Source organism: Oncorhynchus kisutch, linkage group LG24, assembly GCF_002021735.2.
Source record: "Oncorhynchus kisutch isolate 150728-3 linkage group LG24, Okis_V2, whole genome shotgun sequence".
NCBI classification, from domain to species: Eukaryota; Metazoa; Chordata; class Actinopteri; order Salmoniformes; family Salmonidae; genus Oncorhynchus; species Oncorhynchus kisutch.
Genome location: NC_034197.2, coordinates 26,367,123 through 26,387,087, shown reverse-complemented (window position 1 = coordinate 26,387,087; position 19,965 = coordinate 26,367,123). Strand labels below are relative to the sequence as shown.

Sequence of the window (19,965 nt, the reverse complement as noted above, 5' to 3'; positions counted from 1 at the left end):
GCGTCACGTCTGGAGGAAACTTGGCACCATCCCTACGGTGAAGCATGGTGATGCCAGCATCATTCTGTGGAGAGGTTTTTCAGCGCAGGGCCTGGGAGACTAGTCAGGATGAGGCAAAGATGAATGGAGCAAAGTACAGAGAGATCCCTTGATGAAAACCTGCTCCAGAGCACTCAGGACCTCAGATTGGGGGCGAAGGTTCACCTTCCAATTGGATAACTACCCTAAGCACACAGCCAAGACAATGCAGGAGTGGCTTTAGGACAAGTCTCTGAATGTCCTTGAGTGGCCCAGCCAGAGCCTGGACTTGAACTCGATCGAACATCTCTGGAGAGACCTGAAAATAGCTGTGAAGCGAGCTCAAGAAGACTCGAGGCTGTAATCGCTGCCAAAGGTACTTCAACAAAGTACTGAGTGAAGGGTCTGAACACTTATGTAAATGTGATATTTCTATTTTTATTTAAATATACCAAAACTTCACAAAAACTGTTTTTGCTTTCTCATTATGGGATATTGTGTGTAGATTGATGAGAAAAATAGATTTAATACATGTTTTAATAAGTTTGTAACGTAACAAAATGTGGAAAAAGTCAAGGGGTCTGAATACTTTCCGAATGCACTGTATGTACAGCCAGTCTAGTAAACATATAAATGGTTTCATGTCCATAATGTGATGTTTGAACCTGTCACAGATGTATAGACCTGATTATAGATCAAATGAATCATAAAATAATAATTTAAATAATAAACTTTTCTCTTGTCGTGTTAGAACTAAAGTGTTGGCTGTGACATCAATTATTAGTAGTATTAGTGCACACCAGGGGTAAGAACCGGTTCAGGGAACAGAACTGAAACCTGGAAAAGAATCATGAACGAATGTGATCTATAAAGGTTCTGTTCAGAAAAAAGAATGGTTCTGTTCAGAACGAAACAATTGGAAAATGATTTTGGTTTCAACCCCCTGCTTGACTGCTCCCATAATGGCAATGTTTTGATTACGATGGGTCTAGAGGAAAGATGGAATTATAATGATATACCATAATATGGGAGAATTGGATATTCTCTCTTTCCAATGACATGAAGCAAATCAACATCTTATATGGGAAGAAATTCACCTCATTCAGTATAAATCTATAAAGCTTTTTTAATATTATTTCTAGCAAACATTATATAACAGACACACAATTTTAAAAATATAATTTTTTTTATAGCTATAACAAAAAATAAAATAAAAAATGGACAAAAAAAAGTTCAAAAACTAAAGTGAAAGAGTGTGCTGAAAAAGATACCCGTATCTGAGCTTTAAAATACTTTCAATCATTTTTCCCTGCGCTCCAACACATACAGTACATGGAGAAAAGAAAGGGGAACAGAAGGGGTACAGAGTACAGTAAAATAAATAAATATGTTCACATACACCAAGTAGATGCAGTGAAATGTGTTTTACAGGGTCAACCATAGTAGTACAGCGCCCCTGGAGAGAATTAGGGTTAAGGGCACACTGACAGATTTTTCACCTTAACGGCTCGGGTATTTGAACCAGTGACTTTCGAACCTTTCAGGTCCTGGCTCAACACTCTAACTGCTAGGCTACCTGCCACCCTACAGTACCTAGGGGTCAAATGTCTGTTCACAAAGCATCGTGTTCAAACTTGTTATTAGCACCATTACTCTCCCTCTATCTTGCCTTTTTCGAGGCAAGGTGACACAGACCCGTCTGTGTGGGAGGGGACTGTCTGTTATGAAGTTTTCATGAGTGTTTTTCCCTTTGCTGAGACATTGTTAAGAACAAGGGCAATGCCTTGGCGAACAAGCGATTGACATGACCCCCCGATAACGAGAATAGTAAAAAGGCAAAGAGTTGCTGATACTTTCGTTCACCTTGCCTGCCCAGATCCACCGACCGACCGGCTGACAGACTTCGGCTCAGAAGAAGCTAGAAGATTTAAAACTGAGAACACATTGCGAAAGTGACAATCAGAGAGGTTGCATTAAATCGGTTTAGCATAGAACATCTGTAATGTAACATATAGTCATTTTTTGGGGCTCTGTACTCCAGAACTTTGGATGTGAAATTATACAATGACTATGAGGTAAGTGCAGACTGCCAGCTTTAATCTGAGAGTATTTTCATCCATATCAGGTGAACCTTATAGAAATGACATATAGGGGACCAAAAGTATTGGGACAAATTCACTTATATGTGTATTAAAGTAGTCAAAAGTTATTATTTGGTCCCATATTCCTAACAAGCAATGAGTACATCAAGCTTGTGACTTAAAAAATAAATAGAAATAAAATGCTAACCTCCTCTGTTATTGTAATAGTGAGAGGTTAGCATGTCTTGGGGGTATGATATAAAATGCTAACCTCCTCTGTTATTGTAATAGTGAGAGGTTAGCATGTCTTGGGGGTATGATATAAAATGCTAACCTCTGTTATTGTAACAGTGAGAGGTTAGCATGTCTTGGGGGTATGATATAAAATGCTAACCTCCTCTGTTATTGTAATAGTGAGAGGTTAGCATGTCTTGGGGGTATGATATAAAATGCTAACCTCCTCTGTTATTGTAATAGTGAGAGGTTAGCATGTCTTGGGGGTATGATATAAAATGCTAACCTCCTCTGTTATTGTTATAGTGAGAGGTTGGCATGTCTTGGGGGTATGATATTTCTGCGTCACTCATCATTATTCACGATTCATACAGGACTACCTGTAATCATGTTAGCATCCACATTAATGTAGAAGTGTTCAGAAACATTCTCTTCTTAGTAACTCCAAAATTACACAAAAATGATTTACCATTCATTTCTACTGGGCACAAACAGCTAATGCAGCCAACAAGTTTGTAGAGTCACAAGCTTGATGCGTGCAAGGAGTATGGGACCAAATACTAAACTTTTGACAACATTAATGCATATAAGTGAATATATACTTTTGGTCCCCTAAAATGGGGGGACTATGTACAAAAAGCACTGTAATTTCTAAACGGTTCACCTGGTATGGATTAAAATGTTCTCAAATTAAAGCGTCAGTCTGCACTTTAACCTCATAGCCATTGTATCATTTCACATACAAAGTGCTGGAGTACAGAGCCAAAACCACAACAAAATTGTGGCTTTCCCAATAATTACAGAGGGCAGTGTATATACAGTATCTGTAATAGACTTCTTTAATACAGTTTACTTTCACACTGATTGAAAATCGATACCCTGCAGAAAACACTTGTCAGTATATAAGGGTGCTTGATTCTCAAGTGCTTGATTCTCACTAAACATCTCATACTGTCAATGTGGAGCTCAAACTGCTGCCCCTCAGACTGCTGCCCCTCAGACTGCTGCCCCTCAGACTGCTGCCCCTCAGACCACTGCCCCTCAGACCGCTGCCCCTCAGACCGCTGCCCCTCAGACTGCTGCCCCTCAGACTGCTGCCCCTCAGACTGCTGCCCCTCAGACCGTTGCCCCTCAGACTGCTGCCCCTCAGACTGCTGCCCCTCAGACTGCTGCCCCTCAGACCGCTGCCCCTCAGACCGCTGCCCCTCAGACCGCTTCCCCTCAGACCGCTTGTCCTCAGACCGCTTGTCCTCAGACCGTTGCCCCTCAGACTGCTACCCCTCAGACTGCTGCCCCTCAGACTGCTGCCCCTCAGACTGCTACCCCTCAGACTGCTGCCCCTCAGACCGCTGCCCCTCAGACTGCTGCCCCTCAGACCGTTGCCCCTCAGACCGCATGTCCTCAGACTGCTGCCCCTCAGACTGCTGCCCCTCAGACTGCTGCCCCTCAGACCGCTGCCCCTCAGACCTCCCCTCAGACCGCTGCCCCTCAGACCTCCCCTCAGACCGTTGCCCCTCAGACCGCTGCCCCTCAGACCGCTTGTCCTCAGACTGCTGCCCCTCAGACCGCTGCCCCTCAGACCGCTGCCCCTCAGACCGCTTCCCCTCAGACCGCTTGTCCTCAGACTGCTGCCCCTCAGACCGTTGCCCCTCAGACTGCTGCCCCTCAGACCGCTTGTCCTCAGACTGCTGCCCCTCAGACTGCTGCCCCTCAGACTGCTGCCCCTCAGACCGTTGCCCCTCAGACCGCTGCCCCTCAGACCACTGCCCCTCAGACTGCTGCCCCTCAGATTGCTGCCCCTCAGACTGCTGCCCCTGACTGCTGCCCCTCAGACCGCTGCCCCTCAGACCGTTGCCCCTCAGACCGCTTGCCCTAAGACTGCTGCCCCTCAGACTGTTGCCCCTGTCTGAGGTGTGTTAAGCTAAGATTGGGAGATGGGAAAGAGGGGTATGGGCTCATGCTTTGGGCAGCAGTGTGGACACCCTTAAAGTTGCCTGTTCTATGTCCTTCCCTGCAACCCTGCCTCGTGCTCTCACACAAGGAGGGTGTATTTGTGCTTGCGTGTGCGCTCTACTGCCACTTCCTCTGCTTGGAGCCGTGAGGTAAATTGGTGGTCTTGTCAATCCCAGTAGTTCCGGTGGGAGGAAGGAGGTCGGGGGCTGACCATCGCCTCTTGCGTGGGCGTGGCTGCTCCTGGGTGGGGGGGTCTACAGGGGGAGGAGGGAGAGAAGGAGGGACAAGAGCAGGGGAGGGATGAGGAAGAGGAGGAGGAGGGAGAGGAGGGGGCATATCCTCCCTGTGTGTGCTGGCCCTGGCCTGGGTGTGTGTCCTGTGGCCCCGGGGGACTGTGCGTGTGTGTAAGGGGGTGAGGGCCAAGCAGATGTCTCCCTCGCTGAGCTGGCGGCAGGACAGGCCGTAGAGCTGGGCGGTTCTCTGGGGACAGCAGGAAGACCAGCCGCGGTCACGCACGAAGAACGGGTACTCCACCAGAACCGTCAGTAACTCCTACATGCACAGAACAACAACAACATATTCACAACTGTGCTGGAATCTACATAATTTTTACTAAGGATAGGAATTTCAATTAATGATTTCAACTATTGTTGTTGAAAGGAAATTTGTCACGTTTACATTACGTGAATAGAGCAGATTAAACATGTTCGCTTTACTAGTGCCTTTTATAAATAAATGTAATTTATTGTCTAGCAGTGACTCAGATAGAAATATAGAGAATCGATGAGCCCTTGACCTGAGTGTTGCTGTCTGTGAGAAGGACCTGCAGGTGGTTGAAGCCGTGTGTGTTGCTGGGGCCGATAAGCAGCACGGTGCAGGTACTCAGGTGGAACTCTGGGGAGGTGTCAGCACTCCTCAGGAAGTCCTCCGTCCTCAGCTCTTCCACACGCTTCAAACGACCCCCCACCAGCTCAATCAGAGAACCCTTGGCAAAGTGAGGTAGGAGCGCTGGGGGGATGTGGTGGGGGGCAGAGGGTGAGGCGGTCATGTGGGGTAGGAAGGGGGAGGCAAGGGGACGCGAGTACTGCTGCCCAGGAGAGAGCTCTCTGCTGTCTTTATTTCCGTCTCTTTTATTGTCTATCTCTCTGATGTCTATGTCTCCTTCAGGCTCTCTTTCTCGCTCTTGTTCTTGTTGTCTGTCTCGTTCTCTGTCTTTCTCTGTGCTGTGGCTGTTGGGCTGCCCCTGGGTTGAGTGCTGTGAGTTCCTCATGGTGTGCAGGCCATACAGAGAGCTGCCTGAGGGGCTGTACAGCGGGTAGTGCTGAGCCTGGGCCTGGGTACTGAGCTGGCTGGGCTGCAGGGTGGAGTAAACAGAAGCCAGGGAGTAGTAGACATGAGCCTCCGCCACAGAGCCCCCCAGGGGGTCCAGTAGCTCCCCTCTCCCTGCCCGGGCCTCTGCCCCATGGGGCTGGGGACTAGTGGGGATCAGGGTGGAAATCCCAGCCTTTGGCGTCCCACAGGGATCCCTGTCCTGCAGAGAGGAATGTGAGTCAGGGCCCTCCGGAGGTGTCGCTTGGAAATCTCGGAAACCTGCAAACTGCTCGAAACGCCCTGTGGGAACCTCCTGGTGTCTCCATCTCCCGTTGGCATGGGAACCGTGGGGGCTGCCGCCCAGCCTGGCACTGCCGCTGGGTTTGTTCTTGTACTCTCCTGAGGGGAGTGCCACCCTAGAGGCAGAGGCAGTCCTGCTGCCTGGCACGTCCAGCCCGTTGGGCCTCTTGCCCAGGTACCTGTGTCTGCCCTCAGTCAGGGAGTGGTCACGGGGGTAGAGGGAGGGCTGGCTGAACAGGTGAGAGGGGGAGAAAAGAGAGGAGCTGTAGTCCCTTCGGCCTGTGTTGAAATAGGACCACATGTCTCTTGATTCAGTGGGGAAGGGGCTCTTAAAGGAGGAAGAGGATGAGGAGGGGGAGGGTGGCAGGATTTCACCTTGGAGACACCTGGAGTGATGGGGGAAGGGGGTGGGGAGAAGATCATCCCCCTTCCCTACCTGGTCTTTGAGGAAGAGAAAAGGGACGGAGGAGGGGTAGGCCAGGTGCCATGGCAGAGGGAGGGGGATACACGGGGATGGGAGGGGGGGTGGGATAGAAGGTAGCAGGCTGTGGCGGTTCGTCAAAGCCTCTTCACTGCTCCCCCTGCCCCCCTCCCCCCTCCCTGAGCTGCTTGAGGGCCGGGTCCTGGGGGGCGTGGCGGGTGGTTTGAACTCGTCCAGGGGGGGGTGCTGGTTGGCCGAGCCATCCCGGAACTCCCTCTTCTTTGGGGGGAGGCACTCTTTGCCGCGGTCAGGGCTGGGATTCATGGGTGGGTGCCAGCGGCGGCGGGCACGGGCCCCTGTGTTTGGGCGATGGCTAGGTCACATGGGCCTCACGGGATAAAAAGGGGCGCAGAGAGAGGGATGGGCCTCGACACGGCATCACTGTCAGATCACTGTAACCACAGAGAGACAGGGCAGGAGGTGAGAGAGAGAGGGAGACAAAGTGAGGAAGTGGGAGGGGGGGCAGAGAGAAAGAGAGATTGAGTGAAGTGTGTACATATCAGAGTGAAATGTGGACAGTCTGTCAGGCCTAGCTGTCAAGAGTTGTCAGGACTTAGCAGTCAGACTGCTCTGATACACACAAACAAACCAACGCCTGACACAGATACAGGCAGAGAATGTTTTCTCTCGCCTGTGCACATTCTGTAATCCTTTGGAGGGTGGGCTGCAAATACAGCAATGCAGATTTGATTAGACAGCCTGGAGTCTCTGATGTCAATAGAACTTCAGACAATGAATCCCAACCAGAATGCCTATTCTATCAACTCCGTGGGCCAACTCTTGCTCACCAACTACAGTTCTCGATCGTTGTAGTTGCTACACATATTAATTACATTGCTGGTAATGTGGTCGGGACTGAAACTACCCAGTTTATTGGTCTCATTCAAGAAGCACATGAACTCCCACAAGTGTTCTAAAAATACGCTGCACATTGTGCGAACAGTGCAGTTCGGAGGCAGTGCAGTATATCTGTAAAAACACACATGCTGTATAAACTCCCAGCAGGAGGCGTTTCATCTCTCTCTCTCTGAGGATGGAACATAGAGATATGGTTTATTCTCATGAAGTGCCTCCCTCACACCCCTGAGGGCTGTTCCTCTATGTCCTATTTACTACCGCAGGTACACACACTTTCTTACACACGCATGGAGGCACACACACGCACACACACACACACACACACACACACACACACACACACACACACACACACACACACACACACACACACACACACACACACACACACACACACACACCCCTCAAGCTGCTATAACTCTATCTCACTCCCCCTACAATGGACAGAGCTGGTCACCACCCACACTAAGCTGAGAGGAACACTGTTGATATCACCAAGGGTGGTGTGTGTTCGAGTATGTGTGTGTTTCCCTCTATTTTGTACATTCAGAAAGTATTCACACCCCTTGACTTTTCCTACATTTTGTTTTCTTACAGCCGGAGTTTAAAATGGATTACATTTAGATTTTTTTGTCTACACACAGGGGAATTATGTGGTTCGAAATTTTTACAAATGATAACAAAAATATAAAGTTGACACGTCTTGAGTCAATAAGTATTCAATCCCTTTGTTACGGCAAGCCTAAATAAGTTCAGAAGTAACAATGTGCTTAACAAGTCATATAATAAAATGCATGGACGAATAGGATTTTCAGAATTTTTGAATGACTACCTTATCTCTGTACCCCAGACATTGAATATCCCTTTGAGCATGGTGAAGTTATTAATTACACTTTGGATGGTGTATCAATACCTCCAGTCACTACAAAGACACAGGAGTTATTCCTAACGCAGTTGCCGGAGAGGAAGGAAACCACTCAAGGATTTGAAAACAGTTACAGCGTTTAATGGCTGTGATAGGAGAAAACTGAAGATAGATCAACAACATTCTAGTTACTCCACAGTACTAGCCTAATTGACAGAGTGAAAAGAAGGAAGCCTGTACAGGATAAAACATTTCAAAACATACATCCTGTTTGCAACAAGGCACTAAAGTTATACTGCATAAAATGTGGCAAAGCAATTCACTTTTTGTCCTGAATACAAAGTCTTATGTTTGAAGCAAATCCAATCCAACATATTACTGAGTACCACTCTCCATATTTTCTTTACTCCATTTTTCATGGTATCCAATTGTCAGTAGTTACTGTCTTGTCTCATCACTACAACTCCCGTACAGACTCGGGAGATGTAAAGGTCGAGAGCCATGCATCCTCCGAAACAGAACCCAACCAAGCCGCACTGCTTCTTAACACAGCACACATCCAACCCAGAAGCCAGCCGCACCAATGTGTCGGAGGAAACACTGTACACCTAGTGACCTGGTCAGCATGCACTGCGCCCGGCCCGCCACAGGAGTCACTAGTGGGCGATGAGACAAGGATATCCCTGCCGGCCAAGCCCTCCCTAAACCGGACAACGCTAGGCCAATTGTGCACTGCCCCATGGGTTTTGACTCAGGGTTGTGAATATTTATGTAAATGGATATTTGTGTACTTGATTTTAAATACATTTGCAAAATTGTTTAAAAACACGTTTTCACTTTGTCATTATGGGGTATTATGTGTAGATAAGTGAGAGAAAAAAATCTATTTAATAAATTTTGAATTCTGTAACATAATAAAATGTTGAGTAAGTCAAGGGGTATGAATTCTCCACCGCCCCACCAGCACAGCTCCCGCCGCTGTTACTGCCACCGCCACATAACGCCCACCACCCACCAGTCCTCTCCAACACGCACTACTCGGCTAGCCCGCACGGCTGTCTGCCCCGACTGTCTGCCCCGACTGACAATTCTTCCTGTCTCGCTACCTGCCACCATTAGGCATGTAAATCTTGGTTGGGGAAAAAAATGCATGCCAGCAAAGCCACTACACAACACAACACTAAACAATACATTAACTGCACTATAACGGTGACAAATGGTGGCCACAAACTGTTAAGGCCTACATAAAGCTGTCCCAACAGAAGAGTCCCTACAGCTGTCCCAACTTCTTACCACTACTACACCTGGCTATCAGCGGAGCCTTGTCTGGCAGTGAAACAGTTAATTCAGCCTTGTTTACTGCCTTTTAAAAAACATAGCTGATATGGCTGACTTGCTCAAACAAATGTGTTTTTTACGGACAATTGAGATATACAAACTATGGCATACGAGCAGATAATACGAGCAGCGTCGAGCAGATAAGAGGCAATCCGTAATTTCAAATAAGACATTAATGAGTGAGCTAGGGCTGACGTAGTCAATATAACTATTTGTTCAGCACTTTTGAAATGTACAGCGACAGAATTCAGAACATGGGCCGTTCTTACAGTGTTATCCCTGTTCACTAAGTCAGAACAGTAGGATAAATAAAGGAGGCATATAAGCAGACAATGAAAACTCTTATAATATTTGATGATGACATGTCACATCTGCTCCTGCTACACCCCCTAGTGGACATCCGGTGTCTCCTTGACCTGCAGCCATTCCCCCAGTTCTCTCCCTCTCCCTCTTCTTCTCTCTCTGTGTGTGTGATTGTGTGGTTGGAGACAGGTGTGCTGGAGTCATAGCAGTTCCCCACCAGCTGCAACCCGTTCCATAATCAAAACCTCTACAAATACTCTGTCCTGCCACTTCCACTCTGCCAGATCGTAATATCCGTTCAGTCAGTCATGCTTCTAGCTATTTGTTGTTATTTAAGATCCTGTTGTGCCCATTTCCTCGCCTGACGCTGTTTCTCCTCTCACTGCAGTTTTGCAGCTCTGACTCTGACTCTGGTTCCTGTTCCACATCTCAGCACCCTGCTATCCTGTTCTGAATTCAACTCATCACTCCCTTGGATTTGACCTTGGACCTTTTTTCCCGCTTCCCAACCCAGCTCACTCTAACCTCAGCCTCCACATCTGGTTTCCTATAACTCATCCAAGCTTCCCTGGATCTGCACTTCATCTCTCCCTGTGTTGCAATAAATATCTTGGTTCATTCATCCCTGTTTCCTGGTCGGAGTCTGCTCTTGGGTTCGCCTGTGCTGCTCCACTTAACAGTACGATCTGGCCAAGATACGGCTGGCCAAACCCAGCAGACTCGGATACTCTCCACCAAATTCTCATTAGTCAAGGCGCCCTGCTCAATCAACATAACCAATCCCTAAAAACCCTTCTGGAGATTACCAATGAGTTTTCATGGAGCCTGTCTATACTACAGGGCCGAACATTCGCCCAAAGCTCACAACCGGTCCCAAGTCCTTAGCCTGTCCCAAGCCGTTTGTTCCTACTCCCAAGCGCTATGAGTACAATGTTCAATGTTCACTTTGAGCAACAGCCCTACTCTTATGCTAGTGAACGATCCAAGATTTAGTTTTTGATTGGTTGCCTCTGTGGTGCAGCACTTTCCTGGGCACAGCAGTGGCTGTGTGGGATAGACGGTCACCCATTTGCTTCTCCTATAGCAGATTCACGGAGGAGATGAGGAGGGTCTTCGACCACCCGGTTTGCGGAAAGGATGCTGCTAAACGACTCCTGTCTCTCCAACAAGGCGCCCAGAGTGTTGCTGAAATAGCATGTGAGTTCCGCACCCTCGCCGCAGAGAGCGACTGGAATGAGGAGGCTCTTCAGGGAGCATTCCGGAACTCACTCACTGAGACCCTCAAGGACGAGTTGGTGTCCAGGGAGGAGCCTGATGATCTTGATGAACTCATTCTCTCACTATCTCGCAACAAAGCATCATTCACTCATACTGCCAAACATACCCTCGTAAAACTGACCATCCTACCGATCCTCGACTTCAGCGATATCATCTACAAAATAGCCTCCAACACCCTACTCAACAAATTGGATGCAGTCTATCACAATGCCATCCGTTTTGTCACCAACGCCCCATATACTACCCACCACTGCGACCTGTATGCTCTCGTTGGTTGGCCATCACTTCATACTCGTCGCCAAACCCAGTTCCTTCCAGTTCTCTGCTGCCAATGACTGGAACGAACTGCAAAAACACTGAGGCTGGAGACACATATCTCCCTCACTAGCTTTAAGCACCAGCTGTCAGAGCAGCTCACAGATCACTTCACCTGTACATAGCCCATCTGTAAATAGCCCATCCAACTACCCCATCCCCATACTGAATTTATTTATTTATCTTGCTCCTTTGCACCCCAGTATCTCCACTTGCACATTCATTTTCTGCACATCTACCATTCCAGTGTTTAATTGCTATTTTGTAATTACTTCGCCACCATGGCCTATTTATTGCCTTACCTCCCTTACCCTACCTCATATGCACAACCTGTATATAGACGTTTTCTACTGTATTAAGGACTGCATGTTTGTTTATTCCATGTGTAGCTCTGTGTTGTTGTATGTGTTGAACTGCTTTGCTTTATCTTAGCCAGGTCGCAGTTGCAAATGAGAACTTGTTTTCAACTAGGCTACCTGGTTAAATAAAGGTGGAAAAAAAAAAAAAAATTTGACACCCGTCTCTGGGAGCGGTGGAGGGAGAGGGTAGGTAGGGTTGCAAGTTCCTTAACATCTGCTTCAGTGCCTTACCCTTCTCCTCCGACTGCATCCCTACCCAAGGCATGTTCTAAGCCTGAACCCATGCAGCTCGCCCGGACCCGTCTATCTCCAGAGGAGAGGCAGCGGTGTATCTATACTAGGAGCTGTCTATATTGTGGCCAGGCTGGCCACCTGGTCTCCACTTGTTTCCTGCGTCCAGTAAGAGGAGGCTCGGCCGTTATGGGGGAAATACTGTTGCGTCAAATTGCCGGCCCATCTTCCCCCAGACCCCTGTTTGAGGCCAACCTTGTGTGGCAGAGCCAGGCTTTTCCTCTGTCTGCACTAAATAGATTCTGGTGCCGACGAGAGCTTTCTGGACCAAGGCGTTGTTAACCAGTTGGGCCTGGACACCGTTTCACTTAACGAACCTCTCGATGCCAATGCTCTCAATGGTAAGCTTCTCTTCCGTGTCTGTGAGAGAACCATTCCAGTCATCCTGCGTCTCTCTGGTAATCACCAGGAAAAGATCAGTTTACACATAATCAACAGTCCCAACTCTCCCCTGGTTCTGGGCCATCCATGGTTAAAACTACACAACCCACAGATTGACTGGACTACCGGGAGAGTAACTCCTTGGAGTACCTTTTGTCATTCCAATTGTCTACATTCTGACCTTCCATCTGCCTTGTCTGTACCCCAGTCCATTCCAGAACCCCCGGATCTGTCTTGTTTTCCTCCAGAGTATCACGGTCTAGCTCCTGTGTTCAGTAAGCACCCCACCCCATCTCTGCCGCCTCATCGGCCGTACGACTGCGCTATAGAGCTTCAGCCTGGCGCTCCTCTCCCCAGTAGCAGGTTTTATAACCTCCCTTGCCCTGAGCAAGAGGCTATGGAGGAATACATCCAGGATTCCCTGGCTGTCGGACATGTCAAGCCTTCTTCCTCTCTGGTGGGAGCTGGGGTTTTCTTTGTCAAGAAAAAAGATGGGTCATTGAGGCCATGCATAGAATAGTATCACTGTGGGCCCGTGGTTTGAATAGTATCACTGTCAGGAACAAGTATCCCATGCCACTCATCAGCTCTGCTTTTTCCCTCTCCATGGTGCCACGGTTTTCACTAAACTCGACCTCCGGAATGCCTACCACCTCAGAGAGGAGGAAAACGGTGTTCAACACACCACTTGGACACTTTGAGTATTTGGTCATGCCGTTTGGTCTCACTAACGCCCCTGCTGTTTTTACGAGCCTGGTGAATGACGTTTTGAGGGATGTTATTGGATGCTTTGTTTTTGTCTATGTGGATGACATTCTTTTTTCAAAGACCTTGAGGCTCACAAGCAAGGCGTTCACCAAGTCCTCCAACTGCTGTTGGAGAATAAACATTTTGTTAAGGCTGAGAAATGTGAGTTTCATGTTTCCTCTGTGTCCTTTTTGGGTTACATTATTACACAAGGACAGCTACGAATGGACCCTGCTAAGGTTAGGGCAGTCACAGAGTGGCCTTTGCCCCTCTAATCTGAAGCAGCTACAGCATTTTCTGGGGTTTTCCAATTTTTACAGACGTTTCATCCGTGACTACAGCCGTTTGGCAGCTCCTCTCACCACCTCCATTCCGTTCCACTGGTCCCCAGAGGCAGAAGCAGGGTTCTGGAAACTCAAGCACCGCTTCACTTCCGCTCTGATCCTCACCCAGCCAGACCCAGAACTCCAGTTTGTCCTCAAGGTGGACGCTTCCGACACCAGGGTAGGTGCTGTCCTGTCTCAACGTTCACCCTCTGATCAGAAGCTCCATCCGTGTGCCTTGTCCCGCAAGCTCTCACCTGCAGAGAGAAATTTTGACATAGGTAACCGGGAACTTCTGGCCATGAAGCTGGCTCTTGAGGAGTGGCGTCACTGGTTATAGGGCTCGGTTCTCCCCTTCATTGTGTGGACGGATCATAAAAACCTATCCTACATCCAGACCGCCAAACGTCTGAAATCTCGGCAGGCTAGGTGGGCATTGTTTTTCGGAAGATTCAACTTCACACTCACTTATCACCCCGGATCAAAGAATACTAAGTTCACCGCAGACAGCACAGGTTCTGAGCCAGAAACCATTATGCCATCCTCCTGCATCGTTGCCGCTGTCTCCTGGGAGAACGAGTCCTGTGTTCTCCAGGCTCAGCAGAACCAACTTGACCCAGGTAACGGTCCTAGTAAGGCTCTGTTTGTGCCAGATTCAGTTCGCTCTGAAGTTCTTCAGTGGGCCCATTCTACTCACCTCATGTGTCACCCTGGCATGAACCGGACTGTCGCCTTCCTGCATCAGCGATTTTGGTGGCCAACCATGGAAAAAGACGCTCAGGAATTCATCTCAGCCTGCTCGGTCTGTACCTGGAACAAAACCTCCACCAGGGTCTGCTTCGCCCTCTTCCCATACCCAGTCACCCCTGGTCACACATAGCTCTGGACTTCGTCACTGGCCTTCCCCCAACAATAACTCAGTCATCCTCACTATTATTGACCAATTTTCCAAAGCGGCTCACTTCCTTCCCTTCTCCAAGCTTCCTTCCTCCAGGGAGACTGCGGACCTGCTGGTATCCCATGTGTTGCGGCTGCCTGGCATCCCTATTGACATTGTTTCTGACAGGGGACCCCAGTTTACATCCCAGGTATGGAGAGCCTTCTGCACAGCAGTTGGTATTAATGTTAGCCTTTCATATGGATATCACCCCCAGACCAACGGCCAGACCGAGTGGGCCAACCAGGAGTTGGAGAGGGCCCTACGCTGTGTGACTTTGGCTAACCCTTCCTCCTGGAGTGCCCAGTTACCCTGGGTGGAATATGCCCACAATACCCTCATCAACGCCTCATCAGGTATGTCACCCTTTGAGTGTGCCCTGTGTTAACAACCCCCCTTGTTCCCTGCCCAAGAGGTCGAGGTAGCGGTGCCCTCGGTCCAGGACCACATGCACCGTTGTCATCGCACCTGGAGGAGGGCGCGGGCTGCTCTTCTTTGTACCAGGACCCAATCCCAGCCTAACCGTCGCCGTGCTTCAGCTCCAGTCTACACTCCAGGCCAAAAGGTATGGCTCTTGTCTAAGGACTTGAAAGTGGCTTCCAGAAACTAGTGCCCCGATTCATTGGCCAATTGAGATTCGTCATATCATTATCCCATCTGCTGTGCATCTGAAACTCCCAGACTCTCTCAAAATCCACCCCACAATCCATGTGTCTTTGATTAAACCAGTCTCCCCCAGTCCCCTGTCCACCCTGCAGTTCCTCCTCCACCGCCTCGGCTCATCGATGACCATCCTGCCTATATCGTCTGGCGGCTTTTGGATGTACGCCGTCGGGGTTGTGGTTGGCAGTATCTGGTGGACTGGGAGGGATATGGGCCTGAGGAGCACTTCTGGGTGCCCCGTCACATTCTGGACCCATCCCTGTTACAGGATTTCCATACCTCACACACTGACAAGCCGGGTCGTGCACCAGGTGGCGCCTGTAGAGGGGGAGGGGTGCTGTCACATCTGCTGCTGCTACACCCCCTAGTGGATATCTGGTGTCTCCTTGACCTACAGCATTCCAGTTCTCTATCTCTCCCTCTTCTTCTCTCTCTGTGTGTGATTGTTTGGTTGGAGACATGTGTGCTGGAGTCAGAGCAGTTCCCCACCAGCTGCAACCCGTTCCATAATCAAGACCTCTACAAATACCCAGTCCTGCCACTTCCACTCTGCCAGATCGTAATATCCGTTCAGTCAGTCATGCTTCTAGCTATTTGCTGTTATTTAAGATCCTGTTGTGCCCATTTCCTCGCCTGACGCTGTTTCTCCTCTCACTGCAGTTTTGCAGCTCTGACTCTGACTCTGGTTCCTGTTCCACATCTCAGCACCCTGCTATCCTGTTCTGAATTCAACTCATCACTCCCTTGGATTCCCCTCCAGACCTGTTTACCCTGTCCCAACCCAGCTCACTCCAGCCTCCACATCTGGTTTCCTACAACTCGTCCAAGCTTCCCTGGATCTGCACTTCGTCTCTCCCTGTGTTACAATAAATATCTTGGTTCATTCATCCCTGTTTCCTGGTCTGAGTCTGCTCTTGGGTTCCCCTGTGCTGCTCCGCTTAATATGACATTTGTCTAAAACAGGCTATATGGTGCATGTGCACCACCAAGTCAGAATAGTAGGCTGAATTATGTGGGGAAAATTGACCAAATTATTAGGGTGAGGCACATGGGCTTCTAACATCTTACTACACAACATACACCTAGTATTACTTTCTTAGTGACAGTATGCATACCTCCCTGGCATATTACATCATTTATGCAGCAGCATACAATACATTTTTGGGCTGTGCTCACTTGAACAGGGAAGTAGCGCGGAAGTCCTTCGTGGGCATATTTAGTCATCAAACTTTGTTATCAAAGTATGGCATTATGGGGCTTTCAAGACAACTGGGAACTCTGAAAAAACAAGGTTGAATCATGACGTCAGTGATCTTCAGGTCAGAGCTCTAGAAAGATGCCGAGTTCCCGACATGCAATTACGAGTTGAATGATCTTTTAAAATGTATTTTTCTAGTCTGAGCAAAACATTTTCCCAAGTTCCCAGTTGGTTCCATTTTCCCAAGTTCCCAGGAGGGCTTTGAAGGCACACAGATGCACACACACACACACACACACACATACACACACACGCACGCACACAGCAACACACATTCTTATTGCGCAGTGCGTGTGTGTGTGTGTGCATCTGTGTATGCGCGTGTCTCTGTGTGTGAGCGTGTGTGAGCGTGAGCATGTGTGTGCCTTCAAAGCCCTCCTGTGTGAGAGGTGAAGTAGTTTTTCTTCAGCTTTAGAGTGAATATGTAAAGGTTTTCCTCAGAGAGCATCAGAGTCAGCATAAATGTTCCCTCTGTCACTCTGCTGCTGTGGGATGGAAGATTGGCAGGCACATTGGAATTGACTTGACTTGCCCTCTTTACTTCTTGTGGCTCTGGATGATGGGATTAGCTGGCACCAGTGTATTGCCTTGTTATTCTGGAGATGACTGTTCTCTGTGGTTGGAGGGTTCTGGTAATGTTACAGTAAATGTCACTCATTCGAAAGAAAGGGACCATCCAAATCCTTTGCTTTTACATATACTCAAAGCATGTGTAATGCATATCAAGAAATACAAATGCTAGAAAATATCTACAGGCTTTGATGTCATTGAGGAATTTGTGAACTGTAAAAGTGAAATTTGTGAAATATTTTCAAAATGCCTCTCCCCCTCTCCATCCTCTCCACCAGTGATGTAGTGGTACAAAAAAAGGTGTGTAAACTCTGATTGCTGGCCACGGTGAAAAAAGTAATGGTCCCTATACTTTCAATGGATTTTTCTGCATAAGGTGAGTAAACTGTCAAGCAAAAAACGAAACATGGGTAAACCTGCGTTTACTTGAGTTTACCATCCACCACTGCTCTCCACAGGAAATACACCTAGTGTTATATTAACCTAGTGTCCTGCATAAGAATGAGACAGAACCTCCATTCAGCATCTGACCACAGAGAGGACCCAGATTGACTCAGCTATTCCATCTCCTCCATAAACAACTAGATCAACAGGTGTGTCCACACCAATACATCTCCACTCCCACTCATAAACAAGTTCTGTATAAAACTCAAAGTTAATCCATTTAAATACTTATCACAGTTTTGATATAAAAAGAGAGAATAGAGGGAAAAGAATCTTAATTAACTCCAAGGGTGAATTTGTTATGCAGTAGTCAAATTCATTTAGCTAAACAACAGTTAGACATAAAAAAGAGCAGTTGAGAACACAAGAGAACAGACGGGTTGATGGAGTTGGTTGTGATGAATGGATCCAAAGTACAGCAACTGACCTTAGAGTGGGCTGCTGACCAGAGTGTTGTCCGAGTGTTGGTGGCCATACAAGCTGCAGTCATCCAGGGATCAAGCCCCTCCCCCCAGACTGCTTCCTACTTTACCTCCACAGCACTAATAGAAACACCAGCAACAGCTGCCAGTCACACCCTGTCACACAGCGATGTATGTGAGAAATAGAACAAGCAAGCCCACCAAAGTGAGAATAACACTGAGAAGCCTTGAGACTGCGCGTGTCAGTGTGTCAGCATGTGTATGAGCGTCAGTGCCTAACTGGGACTGTGTGTGTGTGTATATATATGTGTGTGTGTGTGTGTGTGTATAGACTTGAGGAAATGAGTAATATCTAGCAGTGAGAAGCATGTCTGCTATGCAACGAGCCACATAAGCAGACCAGTTGCCGCTACCACCCACTCACCTTACTGTGAAAGGGATGGACAAATGCACGTGCGTGCACACACACACACACCATCAATCCACTATGACCCTTTAAACAAATATTCTCCTTTCAACACAAGTGTGTGTTGTCTTCAATTAGAAAGAGAAAAAACAGAGATAGTTGATGAGAGACTGGGAGGGACATGGGATGGTCTCATCCTACACACTTTAGCTTTAGCTGCTGCCTCTGACTCAAAGCTAAACTTCACATCTCTCTCACTATCTCTCTGTCTCACACACACACACACACACACACACACACACACACACACACACACACACATGGGACCCAGGGAATGCATTGAACCCACAGTGCAATAATTCAAGCCGTGAGAGACTAAAGCTCCCTGTAGTATTGTGTAAAGTAGCTGCTGAACCATTCTGATGACAGAGATTAATGTGGAAGCCCATTCAGTGTCTTAATTGATTCTCTACGATATCTAAAAACGAATTAGAACCAGTAAAACACAAAGAGAAATCTAAGACTAGAAATGTCATTAAATTATTAGTCATGTTTAAGATCACTAAAACGACCATAATCTCACAGCTCACTCACAAAACTGCATGCTAACACCAACATAACCACGTACGCGTGCACACGCACACAAGCAAACACACACACACACACACACACACACACACACACACACACACACACACACACACACACACACACACACACACACACACACACACACACACACACACACAGATGTAAGGATTGGGGAAACCCCCATCTGCAAGATGTAAAGTGTAGTTTTGCATACCATCATACATGCACAGAATCTCTCCAAAACATCCATGTATAATGTACTAGATCACACAAACGTGGACGCTGCTGTAAAGGGGAAAAGACAGAAAGCTAACATTCACACCATTAAATCAAATAACCAAATTCAACCTAGCTAATTTCCGATTTATACGAAATTGTTTGACTACAGAGGTAGCAAAACTGTACTTCAAATCTATGATACTCTCCCACTTAACATACTGCTTGACTAGTTGGGCCCAAGCTTGCTGTACAACATTAAAACCTATTCAGTCTGTCTACAAACAGGCTCTCAAAGTGCTTGATAGGAAGCCCAATAGCCATCATCATTGTCACATCCTTAGAAAGCATGAGCTCTTGAGTTGGGAAAATCTTGTGCAATACACCGACGCATGTCTTGTATTCAAGATCCTCAATGGCCTGGCTCCCCCTCCACTCAATATTTTTGTTAAACAGAAAACCCAGACATATGGCAGCAGATCCACAAGGTCTGCCATGAGAGGTGACTGTATAGTTCCCCTAAGGAAAAGCACCTTTAGTAAATCTGCATTCTCTGTGAGAGCTTCCCATGTCTGGAATACACTGCCATCAGACACACATAACTGCACCACATATCACACTTTCACAAAATGCTTGAAGACATGGCTAAAGGTCAATCAGATCTGTGAACATGGTCCCTAGCTGTGTGTTGCCGCTCTCCATGTTGTCTGTTGTCTGTAGCTTGTGAGGTGTGGAAACACATTGTTGCTTTTATGAATTTTGACTTGCTGCTTTTTGTTCTATGCTGCTCTGTCTGTATGCTACGTCTTGCTTGTCCTATGTTGCTCTGTCTGTATGCTATGTCTTGCTTGTCCTATGTTGCTATGTCTTGCTTGTTCTATGTTGCTATTGTCTATATTGTAATTGTTTTTAATAACCTGCCCAGGGACTGCTGGCTAAAACTGGCACTTTTACTGAAACGTTGATTAATGTGCACTGTCCCTGTAAAAATAAAAAATAAACTCAAACTCATTACCAGTGTT

At 47.6% G+C, this 19,965-nt stretch overlaps 2 protein-coding genes across 4 annotated transcripts in view; one reads left to right on the top strand and one right to left on the bottom strand.

Annotated features, from left to right (window-relative positions):
• Positions 1-3,290: 3,290 nt before the first annotated feature.
• On the top strand, positions 3,291-4,151 carry LOC116357033 (keratin-associated protein 4-3-like). The gene has a single exon (XM_031804359.1). The coding sequence runs from the start codon at positions 3,291-3,293 to the stop codon at positions 4,149-4,151; it is 861 nt and encodes a 286-aa protein (XP_031660219.1).
• The window catches only part of LOC109869561 (ataxin-1-like), a 49,074-nt gene continuing 33,156 nt past the window's right edge, over positions 4,048-19,965 (bottom strand). For 2 of the 3 annotated variants that reach the window (XM_020459783.2, XM_020459782.2), the window contains exons 2-3: positions 5,083-6,770; positions 4,048-4,838 (exon numbers count right to left, since the gene is read on the bottom strand). In XM_020459783.2, the coding sequence (XP_020315372.1) occupies positions 4,404-4,838; positions 5,083-6,642 (1,995 nt within the window). In that variant the 5' untranslated portion in view covers positions 6,643-6,770 and the 3' untranslated portion in view covers positions 4,048-4,403. Of the gene's footprint in view, positions 4,839-5,082; positions 6,771-17,735; positions 17,996-19,965 lie in introns of those variants that run through there. The other variant, XM_020459784.2, reaches the window with a different exon arrangement.